This window comes from Gymnoscopelus braueri (assembly GCF_963280865.1).
Source record: "Gymnoscopelus braueri genome assembly, contig: SCAFFOLD_63, whole genome shotgun sequence".
Taxonomy (NCBI): domain Eukaryota; kingdom Metazoa; phylum Chordata; class Actinopteri; order Myctophiformes; family Myctophidae; genus Gymnoscopelus; species Gymnoscopelus braueri.
In genome coordinates this window covers 93,543-120,000 of record NW_027660477.1, presented here as the reverse complement: position 1 = coordinate 120,000, position 26,458 = coordinate 93,543, and the positions used below count along the sequence as shown (strand labels likewise).

The following is a 26,458-nucleotide window of genomic DNA, read 5'->3' as shown; positions in this document are numbered from 1 at the left end:
ACAGTATAATATTTGCCTCTGAGATGTAGTGGAGATAGAAGTAAAAGTGCAGACAAATAAAAGTACCTCAAAATTGTACTTAAGTACAGTACTCAAGTAAATGTACTTAGATACTATCCACCACGGCAAACAAAGTCCAATCAATATTCAGTTATTTTGAAGCGCCGCACATTCATGCAACAAGAACGTACCACTTAAATTAGTATAGTATCTCTTGGCTCCGGTTTCCTTTGAATTCCTCAGAACGTATTTTCTGTTTTCTATTTCTCTGTCTGCTACCTGGTAGGAACAGTGTGCTTCCTTCACTCTGTGCCCCACACTAATTAACCCACCCGTGTGTCTGTGCTTCCTTCCTACATGCATACCCTGTGCATGTCAATCAATCAAATGCCCACCACCCAGTGTCTAGACATAATACTGCAAATGAACCAAAATAACATGCCGACACCAAAACATACATATCTCCTACACGTTATTACAGTACAATTGATATTAATGTCTCACTATATCACATGTTGTTTACATTTCTGACTAATAAAGTACTCACTTAATCAAAGGTTGAGCACCACTGGCATACTGATTTATACTTTTTATACTTTGCAAAATAATACTTCAAATTCTTGATTATTTTCTATCAACATGCCTCAAAATCAGACCTTGTTTCGCTTAACACGGCATATATACTGTATAATAGACTCTGCAGATTTGTCCTTGGGTGTCCTTTTCTCTCCCATCACTGTACAATGGCTGACACACTTCAACGGCTTCAATCTCTATGTGCACAGAGTCCAATATATATTTAAATGTCCTTACTTACAACAATATCTAGTACATTTGACAACTAATTATCAAGTTAGACACTCTGTTCAGCTCTAGTTTTTTTTCTGTCCCCCATGTCAAGAACAAAATATGGTAAACAAGCCTTTATTTATGTTTAAAGCTCCTTGCAGGCTGGAATGATTTATCTGTCGCCATTATACATCCATTTAATCATTGTTTATGTTTAAGCATAATGTCCTGGCTGGCTGTCTTCTAACTTTGAGATGGACTGCTCTTGCTATCAGTGAAGCTGTCATTATGTTATAAACTCAGTGTATTGAATATTACTGTTTAAACATTCTATACCTGATGATGGTGGTGATACAATCTCACAGATTTTTTTATATACATTTTTTGGGGCATAATCAGCCAACACTGACAGATACGACTTAAACTTTACATAGTAGATGAGCTTTTCACCTTTTTTGAGAGAGAGAGAAAGAGAGAGACAGAGAGTGGGTGAGTGGTGTAAAGTAATTAAGTGCATGTACAAGTACTGTACATAAGTACAATTTTGAGGTATTTTTTACTTTATTGGAGTATTTCAAATGTTCAATACTTTTACTTCTACTCCACTACATCTCAGGCAAATATTGTACTTTTACTCCACTACAATTATTTGACAACTTTAGTCACTAGTTAGTTTACAGATATACATTATTACATTATAAAACATACATTAACCACTTTAGAGAGAGAGAAAGAGAGAGCGAGAGCGAGAGCGAGAGAGCGCGAGAGAGAGAGAGAGAGAGAGAGAGAGAGAGAGAGAGAGAGAGAGAGAGACATGGTCAGGTATGGTAGAGGTATGCATTTCGCTCCCAGGCTCCACAGTGTTTCATAATAGAAGTGTTCTGGTTTGTATTCAGATCAGGCTTTGTCATAGCAACTGTCAGCCCCACCTCACATCCTTGCATATCAACAGAGTTCATCTAAGAACTCTCTTCCTCACAGCTTGAACACACCGACCCACTCTACAATCTTCTCTTACTGCAGGTTTCGTAAAAAAATAAATAATAATAAAACAGAGGGGTGGACATTTTCTTACAAAGAAAAAAATTACTCACATCCTCCGTCTCTTATTGGTGCTGAGACAAACTGCAACAGAACAGAATGATGAAAACAAAGCGGGGGCTCGAAAAAGTACTCAAATTCTTTACTTAAGTAAAAGTACCAATACTGCAATATTAAAAAAAAGTACTAAAATGTTTGAAAATAGCAGATCTACAAGCTCACAACGCTTCGCGATGCGACGCGTTGTGAGCTTGTAGATCGGCTATTTTCAAATAGCCTAGGTGTAAAATAGGGCTAAAGTGGCTAAAGGTAGGGTAAGTGATTTTCTTTGGTTAAAATAAGTGTTAAATAGCTCTATATTCTGATAGTACTCATTGCTATAGTGTTTGTTCAGTAAAAGGAGTCTCCTTGTCTCTCCAGCTCTTTATAAAACAGAAAATGCATTTTCGTTTCAGTTTCAGTTTCATTTCCAATTTTATCCAATCAGGATAGAGAACTCAATCAGGATATAGATTAAACAAGTGAAATTGGAAGTGATGACACTAAGAAATGAGCTGAACAAATTGGAACTGGAACACTATAAAACTGAAGCTTAAAATGGCTACTTTCTCCTGATTGGCTGAGATTTTGACACCTACCGGAAAATGTATTTTCTGTTTATTAAAGAGCTGGAGAGACATTGAGACTCCTTTTACTGAACAAACACTCTATAGCAATGATTACTATCAGAATATAGTGCTTTAACCTTTTAACAAAATACTTTTTGTTTTAAGCAAAAAATATCACTTACCCTACCTTTAATGTATGTTTCATTACAGTATATCATAGTTTATATCTGAAAAGTAACTAGTAACTAAAGTTTTCAAGTAAATGAAGTGGAGTAAAAATACAATATTTTCCTCTGAGATGTAGTGGAGTAGAAGTAAAAGTATTGGAAATTGGAAATACTCAAGTAAAGTACAAATACCTCAAAATTGTACTTAAGTACAGTACTTAAGTAAATGTACTTAGTTACTTTCCACCACTGCTCGCAACTCACGTTTGAATGCTCCAAGTAATTTTTTTGCGACAAACAGCAGATACGACGTTTCGACCCTTTCCGTCTTCAAGTACGAAGTACTTGAGAGAGTACAATTTGGTGGTCCTTGACATGGAAGCGTTTGAGAACCACTGCTCTGACGTAGCCTATACACGATGAAAATCGACATCCAACAAAATGCTACCATACCTCTTCTCATTGTGATGAAATACATGGGTAATAGAAACATCAATGGACTGACTGGAGGCCATGGATTCACTCAGAGGGCCGGGTTAACCCATTAAGACCGGGAACAAATCTGTGTCATTTTTCTTTTTTTGGGCTATTTTTTTTAATCTTCAAAATGTGTGCAAATCTTTGAATATATATAAATTTTTCAACTCAATTCTTTTTGCTTCTGTGGGTCCCTGGAACAAAATGTTTTGAAATGGGGGTCCGTGGCCAAATACATATTATTTTGGGGGTTCTTGACATGAACAAGTTTGAGAACCACCGATGTAGTAACATACGTTTTTTTTCTCCAAAAAACTGTTAGGATTTAGAAGACATTTGGTAGAATCGGCCTCAGGTCTTAATGGGTTAATTGAAACCGCACTCTACATGCGCAATATTCTGACGTTGCTTTGATATCGCCACTGTCGTCTGGAAACCCTGTATGTCCAAAACCATTACTTTTCAGGAAAAAAAAAAAAAAAAAGCTGTGTTCCAGTGGATTCAATGTGGTTATTATTTAGTAACAAGTTCTTGTTAATGCTATTCATTATTTATAAAAAAAAAAAACCACAGCCACTTTGAACCGCTATTTTAAAGGAATTGCGTCCCAATTATCTAATTAACTGTTGCACACCAAATGAGCTGTATAGTGTTCTTTGCGTTGCTTCCAGGATGAATTGTGTGTGTCTCTGTCATGTGTCAAGCAGCTATAGCAATCCAAAGTGGAGCATGATGATGAGGCTTATTTACATCCAGGATGCACTACAACATCACATGTCAACATGCACATTTACATAAGCTCCTTAATGCTTGCATTGCCGTGACTGACAGCCAGGTAATTAGGAGAGGAGGGAGAGGGGCTGGGATGGTTCCATCCACTGTATAGACCCCTCCCCCCTTCCTATGCGCATGCACGCGCACGCACACACACACACACACACACACACACACACACACACACACACACACACACACACACACACACACACACACACACACACACACACACACACACACACACACACACACACACACACACACACACACACACACACACACACACACACACACACGGTGGTACAGTCCTGGGATGGAATCACTCCAATGAGAATTATCAGCTATGTGCCATGTGTGCAAACAGCGGCTGCTATTGATGTTTATTTATTTTAAAACCTTTCTTTTACTTTTATGTTTACCTTCAAGTGTGTGTGTGTGTGTGTGTGTGTGTGTGTGTGTGTGTGTGTGTGTGTGTGTGTGTGTGTGTGTGTGTGTGTGTGTGTGTGTGTGTGTGTGTGTGTGTGTGTGTGTGAGCAGTGAGCACACAAAAATGCAGTTTCCAGATTGTGTTCTAAAACTGTCCAAGTCCATTACATCAGAACGACAAGGACGGTTGTTTCCCAACGCTGTTTTTTTTTTGTCTTTCTTTCATCATTTCATCCAGCAATTAGAACACCTGCTTCTACACTGCAAAATCCTAAAGTGTGAAGTGTGAGAGTTAAATAGTTTTAACTGAGTGGGTTAGGCCCTACCACTGTTGCCTTTGGAAGGATGGAAGGAGGGATGGAGGGAGGGAGGTAGGGATGGATGGAGGGAAGGATGGAGGGAAGGATGGAGGGAGGCAGACGTTGGAGGAGAAGCTAAGAACCCAATTAAGAAGCAATTCTGTCAGCGAAGTGCAATCAGTCACCAGGCTTTGTGTTGTTTACAGGGACCAGGCAGGGACAATGCAAACAAGCTGGATTAGGTTTGTTTGAGTTTTTCCTCTGCAGTTCACTGTCTTATATAACTTTTTTTTACAGTGCGTGTGGGTTTTTGAAAATGACTGAGAGAGATGTCTTCTTTTTGACTGTGGGGAACTTCGTGACTGCTGCATGTGCACCGAGAGAGGAAAAGTGAGTGTGCATGTGCATGTGCACGTGCACGTGCGCGTGTGCGTGTAAACATGTATTACTATAGGCTACTTGTGAGGGCCAAATGTGAGTATAGTCAGTTTGAGAAATATCCAAATGTTTGAGTGCGCACGTGTGCGTGCGCGTGTGTGCATGTGTGCGTGTGGTGCAGACCTAGGACTTGTTCCCCCCGTTAAGTGGAGAGAGCCATTGTGACAGATTTAGCTCAAAGCCTGGGAGGGATACTTAAGATTTCACTCAGATTTCTCTCTCTAGACAAAGCTTGTCAGCAGGGGGAGAACTACTAGTACTCTACGCTTCCATTTTTCACGTCAGGCTATGTATGTCTGTCTATGAGTCAGTAACGCATGTGTGTCATTTTATAGATTTCTTTGGCTATTCAAAAAAACAGATATATAAGCTCATAGCGCGGCACCGAGTGCCGCGCTATGAGCTTGTAGATCTGCTATTTTTTTTTTAAATCGTGAAAATTTGTGCAAAATGTTTTATTAAAATTTTTAACTAAAATCTTTGCTTCTGGGGGGGTCCCTGGAACAAAATATTTTTAGATGGGAGGGGGTCCGCGGACAAATAAATATTATTTTGGGGGTCCTTGACATGAAAAAAGTTTGAAAACCATTGATAATATAGCGACGTATACGAAGTAAAAAAAAAAAAAAAAAACCCTTCGCTTTAAAAAAGTATATATTCAAAGTAAAGATTTGCACACATTTTCACGATTCTAAAAAAAAATTACAGATCTACAAGCTCATAGCGCGGCACTCGGTGCCGCGCTATGAGCTTGTATATCTGCTATTTTTATATAGCCAAAGAAAGTCAGTCAGTCAGTCAGTCAGTCAGTCAGTCAGTCAGTCGAGTTGTAACTTGTAGGTTCCATATCGTCGCGACGTTGGGCAGAAACCTTGTATCTTCACATCGAACCGTTTCATTTTTTTCCCCCCCTTTAAATTAACCACTTAAACCCCAGCGGGGGCTGGGGAAGGCTTTCACAGAAAATAGCAATAGATTTGACAAGCTCACAACACGTCGCAAAGCGCGATTTAGAGCTTGTAGATCTGCTACTTTCGCTGTTTTCTTTTATTTGAATCATGAGAAGTAACAGTTTTGGACATACAGTATGAGGTTTCCCCCCCGACAATGACGATTATACTCATGTATAATTATGCATAAAAACATCAATCATTCCTATTTATGTATCTATCTTAGGGGCAGCACTGGCTCAGGAGAGGTAGAGCGGCCGTCTTGGAATCAGACGGCTCCTGTGATTCAATCCCCCCCCCCCGTCTCCTCGTGTCCTTGAGCAAGAAGACATGTGAATGTGAATGGGTGAATGTAACGCACACTGTAAAGCGATATGGACCATGACGTGGCACCATGTACCGTTTAGCTGTCTGACTGTAATGCCAGCTTGTTCACACTTATCTCTTATTCTCAATTGATCACATTATTTGTCTCTTTGTCGGCTTCTGATAAAACAACTTAAGTGTTGATATCGCCATTAAACTCAAGAGAGAGACAGCGTTAACATAAGTAACGTTTACACACTATCTCTTTGTATCCAGGGTGTGCAACAACATATTCTGTGATAACAATGTTAGTATGAAAGGATAACGTTGATGTGGGTTGCAGAAGTACCATCAGCGACCAGCGGAGGGCAGTGTGAGGGCAAGTGCAAGAGAAAAAACTATACATTACACCCATGGGTCTTCAACAGGGGGTCCTCAGTGTTACTTACTTTACATTAACCTTACGTTAAACTTCATCATTTGCTGAAAATAGCTGATCTACAAGCTTGTAGCTTGTTGTGAGCTTGTAGATCGGTTGTTTTTGGTGAAGATACGTATAGGGAAAAAAATAACCAAGTACAGAGCCAAAAGTCAAGATTTCCAAGTGATGGAGTGTTTAAGTGGTTAAAGGTCTGATGATGGTGCTTTCAAATATAAGTCTATGAAGATATCTATGAAATCTATTAAAAAGTTTAATCTGCAACACAACTTTATACAATATGAAGTGAGGGCCGGGGTCCTGCTTCATCTCTCTCTCAGCTAAGGGGTCCCTGGGCTGAAAAACGTTGAAGACCCCTCACCTAGGCCTGTCACAATTATTAGTACATACAGTAATCGTCTAATCGCACTTATTTCATATAATCGCAATTATTTGTGCATAATCGTCATAATCAATTCATGTAAAAAAATGACATATATTTTTTTTAAAAATCATTAATAGTGGAAATAGCCGATCTATAAGCTCACAACGCGTCGCGATGCGACGCGTTTTGAACTTATAGATCGGCTATTTCCACTATTAATGATTATTTTTAAGTATAAAGTCATTAAATATGTTATTTGTCATATCTGCCCTGTGCAACTTTTCGTTTCCGAAATCTAAAAGAAATGTAATTATTATTCATAATGTTCCATTAATTTTCAACGACAGAAACACAATTAAATCGTTAATCGCAATTATTTGAGTGATAATTAATCGTCAACTTAAATTTGTAGTCGTGACAGCCCTACCCTCACCCTGCATTACACTCTATGGTGAATGCTATCTGTGTGTGCAACATGTCCTTGATTCTTTACCAGGACATGGATGTAAGTCATGTAACTCATGTGATTCAGACAACGACGTCATCCAATCACTTTTCTTCCGTATGCCCTTTCTATCCTTCTCCCCGAAGAGTACAACACCGTTGACACTTTAATCAATAGCATATTCTTCTTCTTTGCCGCATTGTGTCATATAAAAAGCTCAATTTTTCACCTGGACTCAATACCTGTCCGTTCGCCGAAATGCCGATCCGAGATGCAATCACACGGACGAACAGCGTTTCGCTTCAGTTTATTTCAAAGTCCAGACTCTTCACAATAGACCTTTTTACGACAACCGTACTGACATAAATAGTTGTGTGATGTTACTTTTCTTTCAGGTGTTACCAGTGATACTAATGAAGGTTGTAAATGGTAAATGGTGGATTTATATAGCGGTTTTATCCAAAGCGCTTTACATAGATTGTGCATTACATTCACCCATTCACACACCGATGGCGGAGGAAACCATGCAAGGCACCAACCTGCTCATCGGGAGCAATTAGGGGTTCAGTGTCTTGCTCAAGGACACTTCGACACTCTCTCTGGGGGAACCACTGCTCTACAAATCCCTGAATCGAGTAGCAGTTGAAGCACCAATGCGAGCCTTTTAGTTTTTGTAGTGTTATAGTGACGCATTGTGTCACTGGAAAGATGTTGGAGGAATTAACATGACAAAATCCTCAGTGACGTCATGCCCTTGTACGTATGAAAAGAGAGGAAGGGAATCGATGTCAAGTGTGTGTGTGTGTGTGTGTGTGTGTGTGTGTGTGTGTGTGTGTGTGTGTGTGTGTGTGTGTGTGTGTGTGTGTGTGTTAGAGGTGCAAACAAAGGTGCTTTTTGCTTGAATTTGGCTCCTTTTCGTGGTTCGGGGAGCTTGACAAATGAATGATGAAGCCTACTCTCTTCATTTTTCATAAGATGGTGGTTGTCGCAGGTCACTGCACTACCACACTGTGTAACTATCCATAGTGAAAATCTATCACTATATATGATCCGTCTCACAAATGCAATGCTGTGTTGTTTGCACCTATAAGACAATGGCAGATTTGGTCACACAACCCCAATAAGTACCCATATTATGCGTCTCAAATAATATGTCATTATGGCTACAGTGAAAAACATCTATTAATTATTCAACAGTAGCTTTATGAGCCTGTTATACACAAAAACAAAAATAGTGTTAATTTAACTCAGAAAGCGTAGAGTAGCCTACTTGGTTACATTTGGCACACTCTTGAGTTACAACTGCAGTAGTTAACACTGAGGATTATTTGTTTTACTGTGTACACATGTTGGCTCCTCCTGAAAACTCATAACTTAACTCATAAAGAGACACTTTATTTTCACTCTATGGGAGGTCCAGTGTGCTGTTCTGGCATTAATACATTTCCTTTTATTTGCCTCTCTCTCTCTTTCTTTCTTTTTTTTTTAACGAGTGCACGAGTCACAGCAATTATTTTTATAGGAGCAGTAGATAGGAGGTATACCCTTCCCCTCTGAAGTGTGAGCGCCGGAGATTGAGCGTGTTTTTAGATTGATGAAAAGTGGAAGGGAGAGAAAGAGAGCGTGGTCGTCTTTTACGTAAGAGCATCCAGCCTTCAAAGGCTTATTATTGCTTCTATAAGTTTCCTAAAAAGAATATAAAGACTTCTGAAAGGAAAGGATCTGTACAGAAGGCTGGGGTTGATTGATTTTTTTCCAGCGGCGTAAAAGTAACACATGTACGCACATTTACTCAACTGCCAAAATTATACAGACGCTTAATTCCCGGTTTTAATGGGTTAACTCTATTTTATTCATTTGTTTTATGTTATAGCAAATCTACAAGCTCACTGTAGACCTGCTATTTTCAAATAACCAAAGTATAAAATAGGGCTTAAGGGGCGCCGATGGCCCCCTAGTGGTTAAGGTGTGTACTATATATAGGCTCTGAAGAGAATTTTTTATAAAAAAAATTCAAATATTAATGATATATTTTTCATAAAATGAATCACTGACTTTAACCCATTAAGACCTGAGGCCGATTCTACAAATGCCTTCTAAATTAGTAGTTCTCATACTTTCAAGATGTATAAGATAGATAGTATATATAGCACATGTACAAGCTTGCAGCGGGGCACAACGTGACACGCCGTGAGCTTGCATATCTGCTGTTTTTGAATATAGCTAACAAATCTAAAATGACACAGTTTTAGTGGGTTAAGCCCAACATTGGAGAACTACTTCTTCCATTATTGTCATTTTCTTCTCAGAGGCTCGTGGCATTTTCTTGGTAATGAAAATGACTATAAGTGTTTACAGTTCACCGCCAGGCCTTCATCTCCCCTCTCATTAGTTATTGATGGAAATGTGTACCGCTAATTGCTAATTAGCTATAAATTGATGACTCACGGCAGAATTTTCCGCTTCATTAATCCATTGAGACCGGGAAGTCATACTGTGTCATTTTAAGATTTATTTGGCTATTTTTGAAAAATAGTGAACATTTTGTCATCATTGAATATATATATGTTTTTAAAGCGAACATTTTTAACTCAAATCTTTGCTTCTGGAGGGTCCCTGGAACAACATATTTTGAGATGGGGGTCTGCGGCCAAATACATATCATTTTGGGGGTCCTTGACACGAAGAAAGTGTGAGAACCACTGATTATGGCAACAACAGGTTTTTTAAAAAAATTAGAAGACATTTGTAAAGATTTGAATAAAAAATGTTCGCTTCAAAAAGATTAAAAGATTTGCACACATTGTCATGATTTTTCTAAATAATTGCAGATATACAAGCTCATAGCTACAAGCACTCGGTGCCGCGCTATGAGCTTGTAGATCTGCTACTTTTGAATAGCCAATGACACAGATGCGTTCCCGGTCTTAATGGGTTAATTGACTGTTTATATGTATTGAATAAAACATGACGGGCATAAAGCTGACTGGGTTGGAAAAAGAGAGCCAGGTGACTGACTGACTGACAGACAGACAGACAGACAGACAGACAGACAGACAGACAGACAGACAGACAGACAGACAGACAGACAGACAGACAGACAGACAGACAGACAGACAGACAGACAGACAGACAGACAGACAGACAGACAGACAGAGTTGCTGTGCGAGTTGAGGACAGAATTATATTCAGTAGTGGGCAGGTGGCAATCTATGAACTTGTAGATCGGCTATTTTTGTGTGAATAAAAGCATGCGTGTTCGTGGGCGTATACAGGTGTTAGTGAGGGTGAGTAAGTCCGTGTCTGCTTTTGTCGAGGGGTCTTCAACGTTGTTCAGGCCAAGGACCCCCTTAGCTGAGAGAGAGAAAGCATCAAAAGTAGTACTACTTTTGCTATTTTTGAATTTTGCTATACTCCATTCCCAATTCTGAACAGCTCACTTTTTAATCCATATCCCAAATTAAAAAAGACTAAAAATAGTTTTTTTTTTTTACCTGCAGAAGATCCGTGAGCATTAAAAACATATAGCTAATAAGGACTGTTCTGATATGAAGCCTTAAACAGTGAGCTGTGAGCCTTATTCCTTTTACTAAATTAATTCACTGTACTGTAGCTTTACCGTTGGCTCAGCACCGAGATAGGCAGGCAGGGGCATGTGTGTTAAAGTGATCTGGTTTATCCTCCATTCCCACACATTTAATACATCTTTGATATCTGTTGCTAAGTGATGTCTCTTATACTTGCATAAGAGACTGAGGCACAGGATCTGACACGAAATTTTGACCTGGTGGTCAAGATTCGATTTATCCCCTGAGCAAGCAGGCAGGCTCTATTAGCTCAATTGTAAAAAAAAAAACATGTCAGCAGTTGTTTAGTTTTTCCTTCATTTTCCTTTCTTGTAATTATCTTTTGAAATTGCAATTGGTTGGAAGCTTGTACGGAAAATAGTCTCATTTATTTTACAGCTGTCGAATTGTGATGTTACGATGAACTTCAAGTTGACACGTCTTCTTATGTATGTTTTTGGCACGCACGCACGCACGCACGCACGCACGCACGCACGCACGCACGCACGCACGCACGCACGCACGCACGCACGCACGCACGCACGCACGCACGCACGTGGGGAAGACCCTAGGAATTTGAGTACCTTTTCCACCACTGTGCAGTGGTGGAAAAGGTACTCAAATTTGTTGGTAAAAGTATCAATACTGCAATGTAGAAATCCTCTGTTACAAGAAGAGTCCGGCATTCAAAATTTACTTGAGTAAAAGTACAAAAGTATTGGTATCAAAATGTACTTGAAGTACCAAAAGTAGGAAGTACTCATTATGCAGAATGAATGTCCCTTTTCACAAGTTTTCAAATGTGTAAAAGATGTATAAAAATCATTTGAAAATACAGGGCCGGCCCTAGGATTTTCATGGCCCTAGGCAAGATTTTTTGGGGTGGCCCCCTCCCAAACACCCCCATTATAAAATCATGATGTCATTTTTATTGCATACTAAAATAATAACGCTAGTTGTTGGATAGGAGATACATGACATAATTACAATATGAAAGTAATATATATATTTTTTTGTGTGGCCCCCCTAGGGGTTGTGGCCCTAAGCGACCGCTTATATTGCTTATAGCAGCGGCCGGCCCTGTGAAAATAGCACATCTACAAGCTCGCGACGCATTGTGAGCTTGTAGATCGGCTATTTTCAAATGGGTAATGTGTGTTTTGTAATAATAATCAAAATCTACAAAGTAACTAGTAACTAAAGTTTTCAAATAAATGTAGTGGGGTAAAAGTACAATATTTGCCTCTGAGATGAGTAGTGGAGTAGAAATAAAAGTATTGGAAATTGGAAATACTCAAGCAAAGTACAAATACCTCAAAATTGTACTTAAGTAACCAACAGTACACAAGTAAATGTACTTAGTTACTTTCCACCACTGACGGTATACAGTACGATACAGGCAGCACACTCACAGTACTCACGGTGACTCTGAACGGCGTGGAGGAGGAGGAGGACACGGACTCCATGTTGGCCGCGGTGGTCTTATCCGACGAGCTGCCTGGCATGCTGCGCCGCCGGCCCGCCCGCTCTGGAGGAGAGTCTGCACACACACACACACACACACACACACACACACACACACACACACACACACACACACACACACACACACACACATGGAAAGAATGATGAGAATAAGTAGAATGCAACAACAACAACTTAATCAAATATTTTGCACTCCAGAGGGCCACATTGCATATCGTTGCTGTCCAGCAGAGACCAGCTAACTCAATTTTTCCGCATTTATTTCCATAAATCAGGGCCATTGAACACCCTTTACGTCTGTGTGTTGATTAAAAAAAATTTAACCAATGAAAAGTATTAAAAAAACACTTCTGACAAAACCAGCTAACTCCATTGGATACTCAAACTTTCTGCTAAACCAGCTAAGTTCACCAAAGGGGGGTGGAGTTAGCTGGTTTAGCTGACTCCAGGCTCCACCCCCTTTTGACCTCCAACCTCATTGAGAGCTTGGAGGTCCATTCAGCTGTTCTTATCAATGATGAACAAAACCTCCTAACTCCAATTTATTTTTGTTTTTGTCATTTCCTGAAAAATGAACATTTTTGAGTTTTTTGCTGGTTGCTGCCGGACAGCAGAGATATACTGTCTCTCTGAATTGTAACTTTTTTCACCATTCACACAAAAGTAGCAAAAATAGCCGATCTACAAGCTCAAAGTTTTGTATTTTTTTTGCCATTTTTTTATTGGAATCCAGATTTTTCTGTGCTATTTTTAAATTGGAATCCTGAAAAGTAACATTTTTATTTAATTTCAAATGCATTTAGATATACTTATATACATTTTATGAACTTCAATACAAATACATTGAACATAAAAAAGACAATATAATTTTAATACTAGTCATTAAGCTACTAATATAGATTTAGTAATTAAAGCGGGTCATGTTTGCATGTTTGGAATTGTAACAAGTGAAATCAATAATATATCAGTATTCCTTTATTAAGCTGCGGGCCACATTAAGTGAAGGTGGGGGCCGCATGTGGCCCCCGGGCCGCCAGTTGCCCGTGTATGTTCTAACTTGTTTGTGTTTTTTCGCAAAAGTGATCATACTACAGCACAGTCACACAAAAGCATCAAAAGTAGCAGATCTACAAGCTCGAAACGCGACGCGAAGCGGCGCGTTTCGAGCTGGTAGATCTGCTACTTTAGCTGTTTTGGAGTTTGAATCGTGAAAAGTAACTGTTTTGGACAGGTTTCTACCCGACAGAGACGATATGACACTGGAGTCTATACATGATCAAGGGAGAAAGCATCACTCCATATCATCCATGCCCTTATATCAAACAATTAGTACTTTAATTAGTACGTCGTGCCGATGTGGACACTGGACAGGTTCACCACAAAGACACTCAGTAAGAGTCCCTGAGGCCATCAGAGCCCTGAACAAAGGACAACAAGAACAAAAGCAAAAAACTACAAATGCCTTCAATCTGTAAACTACAGAGCATACTGTACCTACTTTTAGTTTTTCTGTTTTCAAACTGTTTTTATGATGTTTTACTGTATAGTAGTGTATATCTGTCTGTCGTTAAATGTCTATGAATTGCAAACGACCCCAAAAGAAATGAGCCATAGGCTTTCTTGGGTAAATCCTCCTAGCTGACCTTGTATTGAACTGCACTTTCATGTGTTTTTTTTTCCTGCAAACTGCAAATAAAGTATTCAATCAATCAAAATTCAATCAATCATACACACCAACCTTGATTCTCCTTTTTTTTGGGACAAAACCTCCTGCACATATTGTGCTTTGCAGATGTACTGGTAGTCTTGTACTGTACTTGCACTATGTGTACTTTTGAATATTTATTCTATATATCTGGTTGTTAAATTATTCTGTCTGTCCTATTCTGTACAGTACAATCCCCATTGCTGCTGCTGACACCAACATTTTCTCTGCTTGTACGAGTGAGACACTAAATAAACCCCTTTGACTCTTGAATCTAAGTAATTTTATACATTGGACGACGAGTCTAATCCAGCTTGTTCTTTGTCCATTTCTGGTTTTCCCACTGGAACAGTGTTCTGGACAACATCTTCTGATCTTATCAGAGTCTGTGATCAATCTCTCTCCCTCTCCCTCTCCCTCTCCCTCTCTCTCTCTCTCTCTAACTGCCTCTCTCTCTCTCTCTCTCTCTCTCTCTCTCTCTCTCTCTCTCTCTCTCTCTCTCTCTCTCTCTCTCTCTCTCTCTCTCTCTGTCATGTTTTGTTTATACCCTGGCTGGCACGCAGTAATGGCATCAGATCAGAGAATGTTCCCAAAGTCACAAAAACGATGACTGAATTCCTGTGTGTGTGTGCGTGTGCGTGTGCGTGTGCGTGTGCGTGCGTGTGCGTGCGCGTGCGTGCGTGCGTGTGTGTGTGTGTGTGCGTGTGTGTGTGTGTGTGTGTGTGTGTGTGTGTGTTTATACTTTAAGTATATTTTGATACCAATACTTTTGTAGTTTTACTGAAGTACATTTTGATTACCGGATTTTTACTTGTAACATAGTATTTCTACATTGCAGTATTGATACTTTTACTTAAGTAAAACATTTTGAGTATGTTTTTCACCACTGTGTGCGTGTGCGTGTGCGTGTGCGTGTGCGTGTGCGTGTGCGTGTGCGTGTGCGTGTGTGTGTGTGTCTGCGCACGCGCGCATGTGTGTGTGTGTGTGTGTGTGTGTGTGTGTGTGTGTGTGTGTGTGTGTGTGTGTGTGTGTGTGTGTGTGCGTGCGTGCGTGCGTGCGTGCGTGCGTGCGTGCGTGCGTGCGTGCGTGCGTGCGTGTGTACTGTGTGTGTGTACTGTATGTGTGTACTGTATGTGTGTTTGTGTCAGATCTAGGCTTGTCCAGGAGGAATGCCAGTGATGCTAAGCATGCCTGTCTACACAGGTATCAGAGATATAGCCATTACAGATAGCTGGCTCACACACAACAGGTTCTCAAAGACTATCATCATTTAGCTGCAGTGAGTTGAACTGAAATAACTCTTGGGTAGGAATGTACAGTAAAATGTACAAATATGATATACTGTATGTCACCAGTGTTTTAAGACACTGATATTTTTGGGACAATGCCAGTCATTCCACATGACTACAGCTGTAGGTGTAATGTTTTCATTATAATGGGTCCCAAGAGAAATTATACATTTCGTTGCTGTCGGGGTGGAAACCTTGTATGTCCAAAACTGTGACTTTTCAGGATTAAAAAATAAAAATAAAACAGCAAAAGTAGCAGATCTACAAGCTCAAAACACGTCGCTTATGGATCTATTTTGATGCTTTTGTGTGACGCTACGTAGTATGATCCAGTAGGGTGTTAATTTATGGGACAAAAAAAACACACAAAAAGTTCAAACATGGAGATAAGAGGTTTCTGCCCGACAGAAACACTATATTCTGTTTTTTATATATATTTTTAAATAGTGGAAAATAGCCAGCTTGTGAGATTGTAGATATGCAATTATGTGTACTACTTTTGTGCGACACTCTTGTATGATGAAGTAGTAGGGCATTAATGTTTGAAAAAGAAAACATCAAAAGTTGAAAAATGGAGATACTGTACAAGGTTTCTGCCCGACGACAAGTAACACTAATGCATCCTGGGGCTGCAGACAAAAAGGTAAGGATTCGTTGTTTTAACCTATTAGCCGCTCATACTCTTTATTGTAGAGTACTTCAAATAGTGAAAATAGTGAGCTTGTAGATCTTCTATTTTCACCACACGACTGCCCTATTTTCGCTGAACGTTCACCGATTTTTACCGAATGCTCGCCTATTATATAACATTCCCAGAATATGGATGCTAGAGTTCATGACACACACACACACACACACACACACGCACACACGCACACGCACACTTCACAGCAACATCAAAACAACACAACACACGAACACAGCTGACATTGATGTAGAGCAGACGTCTCTGGAAGCAAACTCAGACCTCTGTAAACAGTGATTCATTATTTATACTGTCTGATCTACAGGCTCATATACAGTACTGTATGCTGCATGGCTATTTGACATATTGTTGCTGTCGGGGCAGAAAACGTGTATCTCCATATTTTGTGTTATGTTTTTTTTTTCTTTCATAAATGAATGCCCTACTTCATCATACAAGGGTGTCGCACACGAAAGTAGTGGAAATAGCAGATCTACAAGCTCACAACGCCTAGTGAGCTTGTAGATAGAAAAAAATAGCTTGTAAATAGCTATTTTCACTATTTAACCCACGCATCTGTGTCATTTTAGATCTTAGCTATAACTATTATTTTATACTTTAGCTATTAAAAAAAAGCAGATATACAAGCTCATAGCGCGGCACCGAATGCCGCGCTATGAGCTTGTGATCTGCAATTTTTTTTTAAATCGTGAGAATTTGTGCAAATCTTTGAATAAATATTTTTTAAAGCGAACATTTGTAACTCAAATCTTTGCTTCTGGGGGTCCCTGGAACTAAATATTTTGAGATGGGGGTCCGCGGTCAAATACATATCATTTTGGGGGTCCTTGACATGAACAAGTTTGAGAACCACTAGCAACACACTTTTTTCAGAAAACTGTGTGATTTAGAAGATTTTTTTTGTTCCCGGATTGAATGGGGTAATAAAACAAAACATTACAATAATTAATAAAGCAATGGTTTTGGACATACAAGGTTTCTACGATATGAGAGTTGCAGCATCCCTGTCATGTGGCCTCGTGGCCTGAAGCGATGTTCGAGAGGATTTAGCAGAGATGTAAGGCTGACTAAACACACAGGATACTAATGGAATTAATTCAAAGGGAGTGTGTGGGAGTATACGGCTTCTAAAGAGGATATTTTACTGTATGAGACTAATCTTCCCTTACAGCATTGACACACACACACACACACACACACACACACACACACACACACACACACACACACACACACACACACACACACGTTTTATAAATAAAACAGTATTTTGCCTAAGTTATACGTTGCAGCACGACACGTTGCAAACTTGGAGATTGGCTAGTTTGATTAACTGAATACTTTATTAACAAGTTTTGGCACGTGACACGGCACACAACTAAGTAAACGCAGCATTAAAGGTGTAGTTCACCCCAAAAATTACTTATTTTCTATCAAAATTACACACCCCATGAAGCATTGAATTCATGGAGATTTTTTTTTGTCGCATTCCTACAGTAAGTCAATAATTTGATTACTGGCGGAAAGATGCTAATGTATCCGGTAGGAGACTCAAAGTAGACTCTTTGAGTCTCCTACCGGATATACACACACACTCAGGAACGCGTCAAAAACTAAAACATCTCCATGAATTCAAGGCTTCATGGGGTGTGTAATTGATAGAAAATAAGTCATTTTCTTTAAGTAGTTGGTTTGGAGAGGTTAAACTTAACCTCTATCCAAACCCTAACCTGAATCCTTTCCAAATCGTAAGCTTAACATAAAAAAACAACCATTTCTCTTCAGAGGACCATCATGAAAACCTGGTTCTCACAATATGAATGTCTTAAATTATACTGTAGACTTGTGGGAGACATTTGGGCCTCGCGAGTATAGCAACATCAAGTACACATCACAAACACACACGCGCGCGCGCACACACACACACGCACAATACGTGCACGAAGGCCTACTACCGAGTCTGTTAGCTTTTCAAACTCAACTGTGCTAAATGAACTGTCTGCTAGTTTAACAAGCCTGTCGACTGCATTAGTACAACACAGTGTAATTGAACACGCACACACACACACACACACACACACACACAGCATTTAGTACACAGCTTAATTGAAAAAGGACGGGAGGAATTACACATCCCGCTGTGGTGGCCAGGCAGGAGGGTGTACTAGCTGGCTCCCATCCCAGCCCACCAGGACGTCAAATTAACACTAACACACACACACACACACACACACACACACACACACACACACACACACACACACACACACACACACACACACACACAAAAAGTGTGGTCCAGGGACCCTGATGGTTCCTTGAGGGGGTTCCAAATGGCCCCCTTACGGGAGAGTAACTCTGAGAGTGTACAAATGGAACCAAATGGACCCGCAATTTGTACACTCTCAGAGTTACGGGGGATTCCTTGAAATTAAACGGTTTGAGAACCACTGTGCTACGCTAAATGGAAGTCAACACCTGTGTTGACTTCCATTTAGTCAAGGAAAATGGAAGGAAGTAAGGAAGAGGCCCAATTTCTTTCCACTATGGCTGCTGTGCAGAGAGCCTGTTGATGAGCGTTGAAGGTATTAGTTGGATTTGAACCACTTTAACCAAAATAACTAGTTTGAAGTTGAATAGGATTATATAGGAGGGGAGGGGGGGGGCATGTCTGATCAAATGTAGGCTATATCAAATACACTATACTGTATAAAAAAAACTAAAAAACGTAGTATTAAAGGTGGTGTACAGTAATTGATATTTAGTGTTTGTTCAGTACCAGCTCTTACGTAAACAGAAAATACTGTTCTGTGTTGGGATACCAACTGTATCCAATCAGGAGAGAGATTTTAACACATTGGGTGCCAGAGGTTTATTAAAATATTATACGTTGAGTGCCTGCATTTCTTCCATCCACTTGCGTTATACGTTTCGTGCTGTAGAAGCCCCGACGCGGAAGTGCATGTAAACAAAGCGTGCGTGCGAGACGGCGGAGGGTCCCGACTAACGCCTGGAACAATAATATTTCCAACGCGATCCTCCATTGCAGCGTGATCGCCGATCGAAAACGGCTCGTTTCCACCACGTTAAAAAGAAATGGAGATATCAAGGAGATAACATTGAAAACGCCGACCTGAAGGATTTTTGACATGGAGCCACATCCAGCCTCTTCTTCTCAGAAACTCCTTGGGTGATGTCAAAGTTTCGTTTTAGCGCCCCACGTGGGCCACTCGTATAAAAATAGAATTGGGTCAAAAACGGTCCGGACCGTTTTCGGCACTTCTCGTTTGGATCCTCAAAAACGGTCCGGACCGTTTATGGCACTCGATGTGTTAATAGAGTTTTAATTTGATCGTGTTCCAGTTCCAAAATGATGTCTGTTCATTTCTGTTTTTGTTTCATCCCTTCCAATTTCACCTGTTTATTCTGTGTCCTTTTTTTTTTTTTAATTATCGTGGAAAATGTGTGCAAATGTTTGAATATATGTTTTAAAGCGAAACATTTTAACTCGATCTGTGCTTCTGGGGGGGTCCCTGGAACAACATACTTTGAGATGGGGGTCCGCCAAATACATATCAGTTTGGTGGTCCTTGACATGGAAAAGTTGAAGCACCACTGATATAGCAACATACTGTTAGGATTTAGAAAACTTCATATATATTGCACACATTTTCTTTTTCTTTTTTTTCAAAAATAGCAGATCTACAAGCCGCGCGAGTGCGGCGCTATGAGCTTTTAGATCTGCTATTTTTGAATAGCCAAAGACATCTAAAGTGACACAAATGCGTTTGCGGATTGAATGGGTCAAATAAAGAGCTGTTGAGACGGACCATACCCCCCTGTTACTGAACAAACACTCAATAATGATTACTATCAGAACATGGAGCTATTTAAACCTTATTTTAAAAGATAAATATCACTTGTACGCCCCCTTTAATTGAACTCAGAAGAGTGTCCTCTCCTCTGTGTTTGTGCACTCCTCCTCACAGTTAATTACAGTGTCATCTGGGTGTTGTGTGATGTACCTGTGTTGTGTGATGTACCTGTGCTGTGCGCCCGGGGGCTGGGGGGGTGTTGTAAACATTTAGCAGACAACAGTAGATTTAAAGGTCAGTCGGAGGGGAAACAGACAGCAGCTGTTGTGTGGAACAGTGTAGCAGTGTGTGTGTATAGTGTGTGTGTGTGTGTGTGTGTGTGTGTGTGTGTGTGTGTGTGTGTGTGTGTGTGTGTGTGTGTGTGTGTGTGTGTGTGTGTGTGTGTGTGTGTGTGTGTGTGTGTGTGTGTGTGTGTGTGTGTGTGTGTGTGCGTGCGTGCGTGCCAGTCTGTATGTTTGTCAACTCAAATGTGTTTCTTTTGGAACAGGTTTCAGTACAGAACAGATGTCTTCTATAGCAGCATAATACTTCTTCGTTACGTGGCTGTGTTTGTAACCATGGCCCAACAGCAGAACCATGGCTTTGTGTTTGAGGTTTAGAGGTGGTTCCCTGTACCTCACATACATACACACACACACACACACACAAAAAGTCACAAAACTTATGGACTGAAATCTGAAATATTCATGAATTTAAATAAAAATACCACCATCTTCATTGCCACACCAGTGGAGGAGCTATAAGTCAGTTGGCTGGTTCCGTCCCTCCGTCACACACTTTAGACCCAAACAACATACCTTGAAAACTGCTGAAATGTTTATCCCATAGTGAGGGGCTCTAAGGACAGCTAACGGATGTACTGTATAGTCAGTTCAAACCACTTTGAACCGACAGAGACTAATCGTGTCGGTTTTCTCCCCAATATCAGCGTACATCCTGCCATGACTTGTCTGTGTATATATCTTTGCTGTCTGGGAAAAACCTCTTATCTCCATATTCTAACTTCTTGCGTTTTTTGCGTAAATTAATGCCCTACTTGATCATACTACAGCGTCACACAAAAGCATCAAAAGTAGCAGATCTACAAGCTCAAAACGCGGCGCGAAGCGACGCGTTTTGAGCTTGTAGATCTGCTACTTTTGATGCTTTTGAATTTGAATCCTGAAAAGTAACAGTTTTGGACATTATGAGGTTTCCACCCGACAGAGATGATATGAAAATCTAGAATTCTAAGTGAATCTCGGTGTAGGGTCAGCACCACTATGAAGCAGCTCTAGTTCATGTTTAATGATGGAACGGTTGAAGGACCTCAACAAATAAAATAAGAAGTGTTAAAAAACAGCATAAGAGCCATTTTTATTAAAGGGACTTAAACGTCAGACAGTGGTTTATCAAGCCTGGGCTCCTCAGGCGGGTCATCTCAGCGTGGAGGAGACCTGAGTGACAACAAAGGCACAAAAGGTCACCTTTTTGCCTTCAGCAATGGACTCAGGATTGGAACAACCATGCAGGACCTCAGGCTGCACATACAGGCTCATAAGTGCTTAATTAATACCTCAACAATTTAATTACAGGCTGAGGTTAGAAACCATGAAGTGTCTTAAGTAACCAGTGCCTTACAAGCTAGTTTGAGTTAAAAGCCAACGCAGCAGCATTCTGTTCCAATTTGGAGGCTATTATAACACTTGGGGTGCTACTGTATATAAAGAACGAGGAGTCTCTTTAGAATATCAACGTTTTACTGTGTTCATTCAACGTGCGCAGCAACGGCAAACTCAGCACAACGTAAACAGACTTTCTTCTTCTCCCTCTCTATCCCTCACTCTTCTGACTTTTCTCTCTCGCTCCCCCCTACTGCTAGACAGAGGAACTTTTCAGTCTTACACTATAATTGCCCTCTCCCTCTGGCCTGGAGAACTAGTAAAGCAGTGGTTCTTAAATGTTTTTAATGTGAAGGACCCCCAGTTGTCCCCCCAGCATTTTGCCACGGTCTCCCGTAACTCAGAGAGTGTACGAATGGAAATGGATTGGTGTAAGAATGGAAACCTCGTACACACCATGGTGTACGAATGGAAACCTCATATGTCCAGAGGTTTCCACCCGAAGAGACGATATATTACACTTGGTAAAGTTGGTAAAGACCAATAATTAATTATATTGAATGAATTCATGATAAATTCAGGATGAATTCATGCAAGAGTTCATAATTAATTAAGCGTTAATTACCCATATGAATTAAGACCCCCTCAAGTAAAATGTTACCAAATATATATATATTTTTGCATCAATCAATAAAACAGTTGTGAATTTAAAAGTGGTTCAGACTGTTAAACCCATTAATACCGGGAAAATGCGTCATTTTTTTAATTTCTTTGGCTATTTTTTAAAAATCGGGAAAATTTGTTTGAATCTTTGAATATATACATTTGTAACTCAAATCTTTGCTTCTGGGGATTCTAAAAATGTCTTCTAAATCCAAAAAAACTAACAAAAAAAAACATATAGCTAAATCAATGGTTCTCAAACCTTTTTCATGTCAAGGACCCCCAAAATGATATGTATTTGGCCGCGGATATATATTATATATATATATTTTGTTCCAGGGACCCCCGGAAGCAAAGATTTTCGTTAAAAATGTTGCGCGGTGCCACGCTATGAGCTTGTATATCTGCTATTTTTTAATAGCCAAACTATAAAATAATGCTTATAGCTAAGAATCTAAAATGACACATAATATGCGTTTCCAGGATTGAATGTGTTAAAGGTTCATATCGTGCGGCCTCATTCCTTTGTGTGGTCGTGTAACATATTTCTGTGCATTGCATGACAATAATACCCCAGGTGTGGTGGCAGCCAGGTATGATAAGGCCCTCACACAAACCAATGAAAAACCGATAGCATCTAGTTAATCATACATTAGAAGGAATGCTTTGTGTGTGGTGTGTGTGTGTGTGTGTGTGTGCACTCACATGTGTGGCGTGTGTAAGTACAGTACCATGCTGTAAAAGAACAGTTACAGCTTTGCCTTGCAACATGATGTGTTGTGAGGCAGAAGAAAAAAGAATGAAGAAGAAAAAATTAACCTGTGTTCGAATGGAACTTTTCAATGGCTCAATATTTATAAAAACTCACAGACCTTTCACTTAAAAAAAATAAATCAATAAATACTTTTGTGTGACACTGTGGTATGACAAGTAGGGCATTAATTTACAAAAATAAAAATATAATGGAGATGTCCGACAGCGACAATATGCATGTTTGCATAAGCTAATAACTGCACTCTGATCCTTTCTATCTCAAAGTTGAAGTTGAATAGATTAGGGCCACGATGGAGGAAACAAGTCCCCAGGACTTTTTTTGCATTATCCTTTTAGCTTTAATGTCTTAATGTACCAAGTGCTGTTTTACATTTCTGACTAATACAGTATTCAATAAATCAATAAAAGCTTGTTTTTTTGTGCGGTGAAACTGTTACTTTGTAGTAGACACATGCAACTGACTGACACATGATCTGCAAGAAATCACCACAACATTTCTTCTCCAACTTTTAATAAGTACCTTGACGTTGATAAGTTACCTTAAAGTGTGTGTCTAGATATTAAAAACGCACACAACCAGCGCTGATACAGCTATTGGAGAGAGAGAGAGAGAGGTTTATTCTGAGTACACCTCATCATTCCACTGTCAACAGTCACTTTGTAAAAAGAAAAAAAAAGAAAACGGTCTCTGTCCCCTCGGGGAAGAGAAAAAGTGGCTCTGAAGGGAGATGCAGAATACTTATGTTATGACAGCAAAGAACAGAGAGGGGAGAGAAGAGAATGCGACACACCAACACAAGCATAGGCGTGCAGGGGGTGTGTGTGTGTGTGTGTGCATGCATGCACATGCCACAGACACAAGCACAGCAGTCAAACACAGACATTATTCTCTGTGGTTCCGCTGAAATGTGTCTGTGTGTGTGTGTGTGTGTGTGTGTGTGTGTGTGTGTGTGTGTGTGTGTGTGTGTGTGTGTGTGTGTGTGTGTGTGTGTGTGTGTGTGTGTGTGTGTGTGTGTGTGTGTGTGTGTGTGTGTGTGTGCGCGTGCGTGTGTGTGCGCGTGCGTGGGTGTGTGCATGTGTGTAGTGGAGAGAAATCACAGCGGCAGTTTGTTTACTAGGGGTCTTCATGTCTGTCAGAAGGGCCTACGATATAATCCTCTCCCTGAGTCACAAAACGCATCAGTTTTCTGTTCGCTTTTTTTCTGCGACCATCTACAATACAATAGCACTTGTTTTCAGTTTTCACCATGAAGCCAAAAAGCTCTCTCTCTCTCTCTCTCTCTCTCTCTCTCTCTCTCTCTCTCTCTCTCTCTCTCTCTCTCTCTCTCTCTCTCTCTCTCTCTCTCTCTCTCTCTCTCTCTCTCTCTCTCTCTCTCTCTCTCTCTCTCTCTCTCTCTCTCTCTCTCTCGTTTGGTTTCATGTCACTCAAAGCATTGGTTCTGAAAGTGGGGTCCGGGGACCCCAAAGGGACCTTTGGAAGACCCCCCAGGGGACCTTTGGAAGGGGTTCCAGGGAACCCCTTCCAAAAGAGCCAATATCCCCCTGGCACAACACATTTTCAGATGGGGGTCCGCAGCCAATTTGGGGGTCCTTAATTGGCACAAAAAAGTTTGAGAACCACGGATCTACAATACAATGGCACTTGTTTTCAGTTTTCACCATGAGGCTAAAAGCCTCTCTCTCTCTCTCTCTTTCTCTCTCTGGAACATTACAATTTGTTTTCATGTCATTCAAAGAACAAATCTGAAAGATCTCTTCAGGCATTCATTTTGTCTGGTTGTTTCACTAGGATGTCTTCTGACTTCTATAGGTTGACAGCGATCCATGAGTTTGTTGAAGGCTAAAGTGGATGCACCAACTATCACCAACACAGCAGCAAATAGTTGCTACTTGCAAGTTGCTAACTTTCCAACTTTTTCGCAAATGAACTTCCTATATTGATCATACAACAGCGTCACACAAAAGCATCAAAAACAGCAGATCTGCAAGATCGAAATGCGTCCCGAAGCGACACATTTTGAGCTTGTAGATCTGCTATTTTTGCTATTCTTAAATTTGAATCTTGAAAATAAACAGTTTTGGACATATTTGAGGTTTCCATCCGATGGCAACGAAATGTATATGGACAAAGCACAAAGTAACTCCACACATGTCTGATGGAAAAAACAGTGTGTGTGTGTGTGTGTGTGTGTGTGTGTGTGTGTGTGTGTGTGTGTGTGTGTGTGTGTGTGTGTGTGTGTGTGTGTGTGTGTGTGTGTGTGTGAGAGAGAGTGTTGTAAAGTGTTAACACTGAACTGAGAAGACACCAGTGGACTCTTGACCCCTGAGATATTTGTTGACTGCAGAGGGGTGATGGGGTTATAAGGAGGACACACAGCAGTGTCTCTTTGCAGTATAGGGATAGGCATCAAACTAGGAGACTGCCTGCAAGTGCAAGAGACCTTATACATTTTGCATTCATATAACCGTACATTTCCATTCACTTATGCAAGGCAGAGACAATATACAAAAGAGAAAACACTGCAAAGCAGAATGCCTGCTGCAACACTCGAGATTAAATAAAAGTCTCAAGGTGCACGGCTCAACAATGTCATGAAAATGGGAAAACGGCAGCCCAGTCAGTACACAATAAATGTCCTTTTCACATAGTTCTGTTTTATTGTACCTCCCCACGGACAGAGCTACCTAACAGGTATTCCTCCTCGGCGTGAAAAGGTTATTTAGAGACAATATACAGTAAACAAAAATATAGTTAAAAGGGCAAGACCCCTTTGGTAGAGGTTTGGGTTGTGTAGTTGCCTTGCCATGAAGTAACTCCAAAGGTGGACAAGAAATCAAAAATAATTGCTTATAATTGATTAGGAATTGATCATTCAAAGTATGCTCCCCATTGACTTACATTGGCTGCGGGTACATGGACCATCATGTATTCATTCAGAATGAATTCATTCCGAATGAACTCATTCCGAATAGAGGAATCTGATCCACTCACCTGTTTACATGGGACCTGAATAAAAGTATTCCTCGTTTACATGACCAAAGCATTCATTCGGAATATAACTTTTGACATGCGCAAAGTGGTTCCCGCCTACGCCCGGGCATGGACCAGGGGTCACTACCCGGAGCAGAGCTTCCCCTGGTGGGCATGGGAGGAGGCAATGAATAGCCCCCTTGTGCCTCCGCAGCGGAGGTCTGTCGGTCGTAGACAGGCCGACCGGTAAGCAACGCACCGACTCCTGGCCAGGCAGCGTTGTATGCGGTACAAGCC

The 26,458-nt window shown here is 40.4% G+C and overlaps 1 protein-coding gene across 1 annotated transcript in view; it reads right to left on the bottom strand.

Moving 5' to 3' along the window:
• Positions 1–26,458, bottom strand: part of LOC308081532 (disabled homolog 2-interacting protein-like) — a 237,992-nt gene that overhangs the window by 173,065 nt on the left and 38,469 nt on the right. Inside the window, exon 2 of the mRNA XM_080457900.1 lies at positions 12,514–12,632. Within this exon, the coding sequence (XP_080314026.1) occupies positions 12,514–12,632 (119 nt within the window). The remainder of the gene's footprint in view (positions 1–12,513; positions 12,633–26,458) is intronic.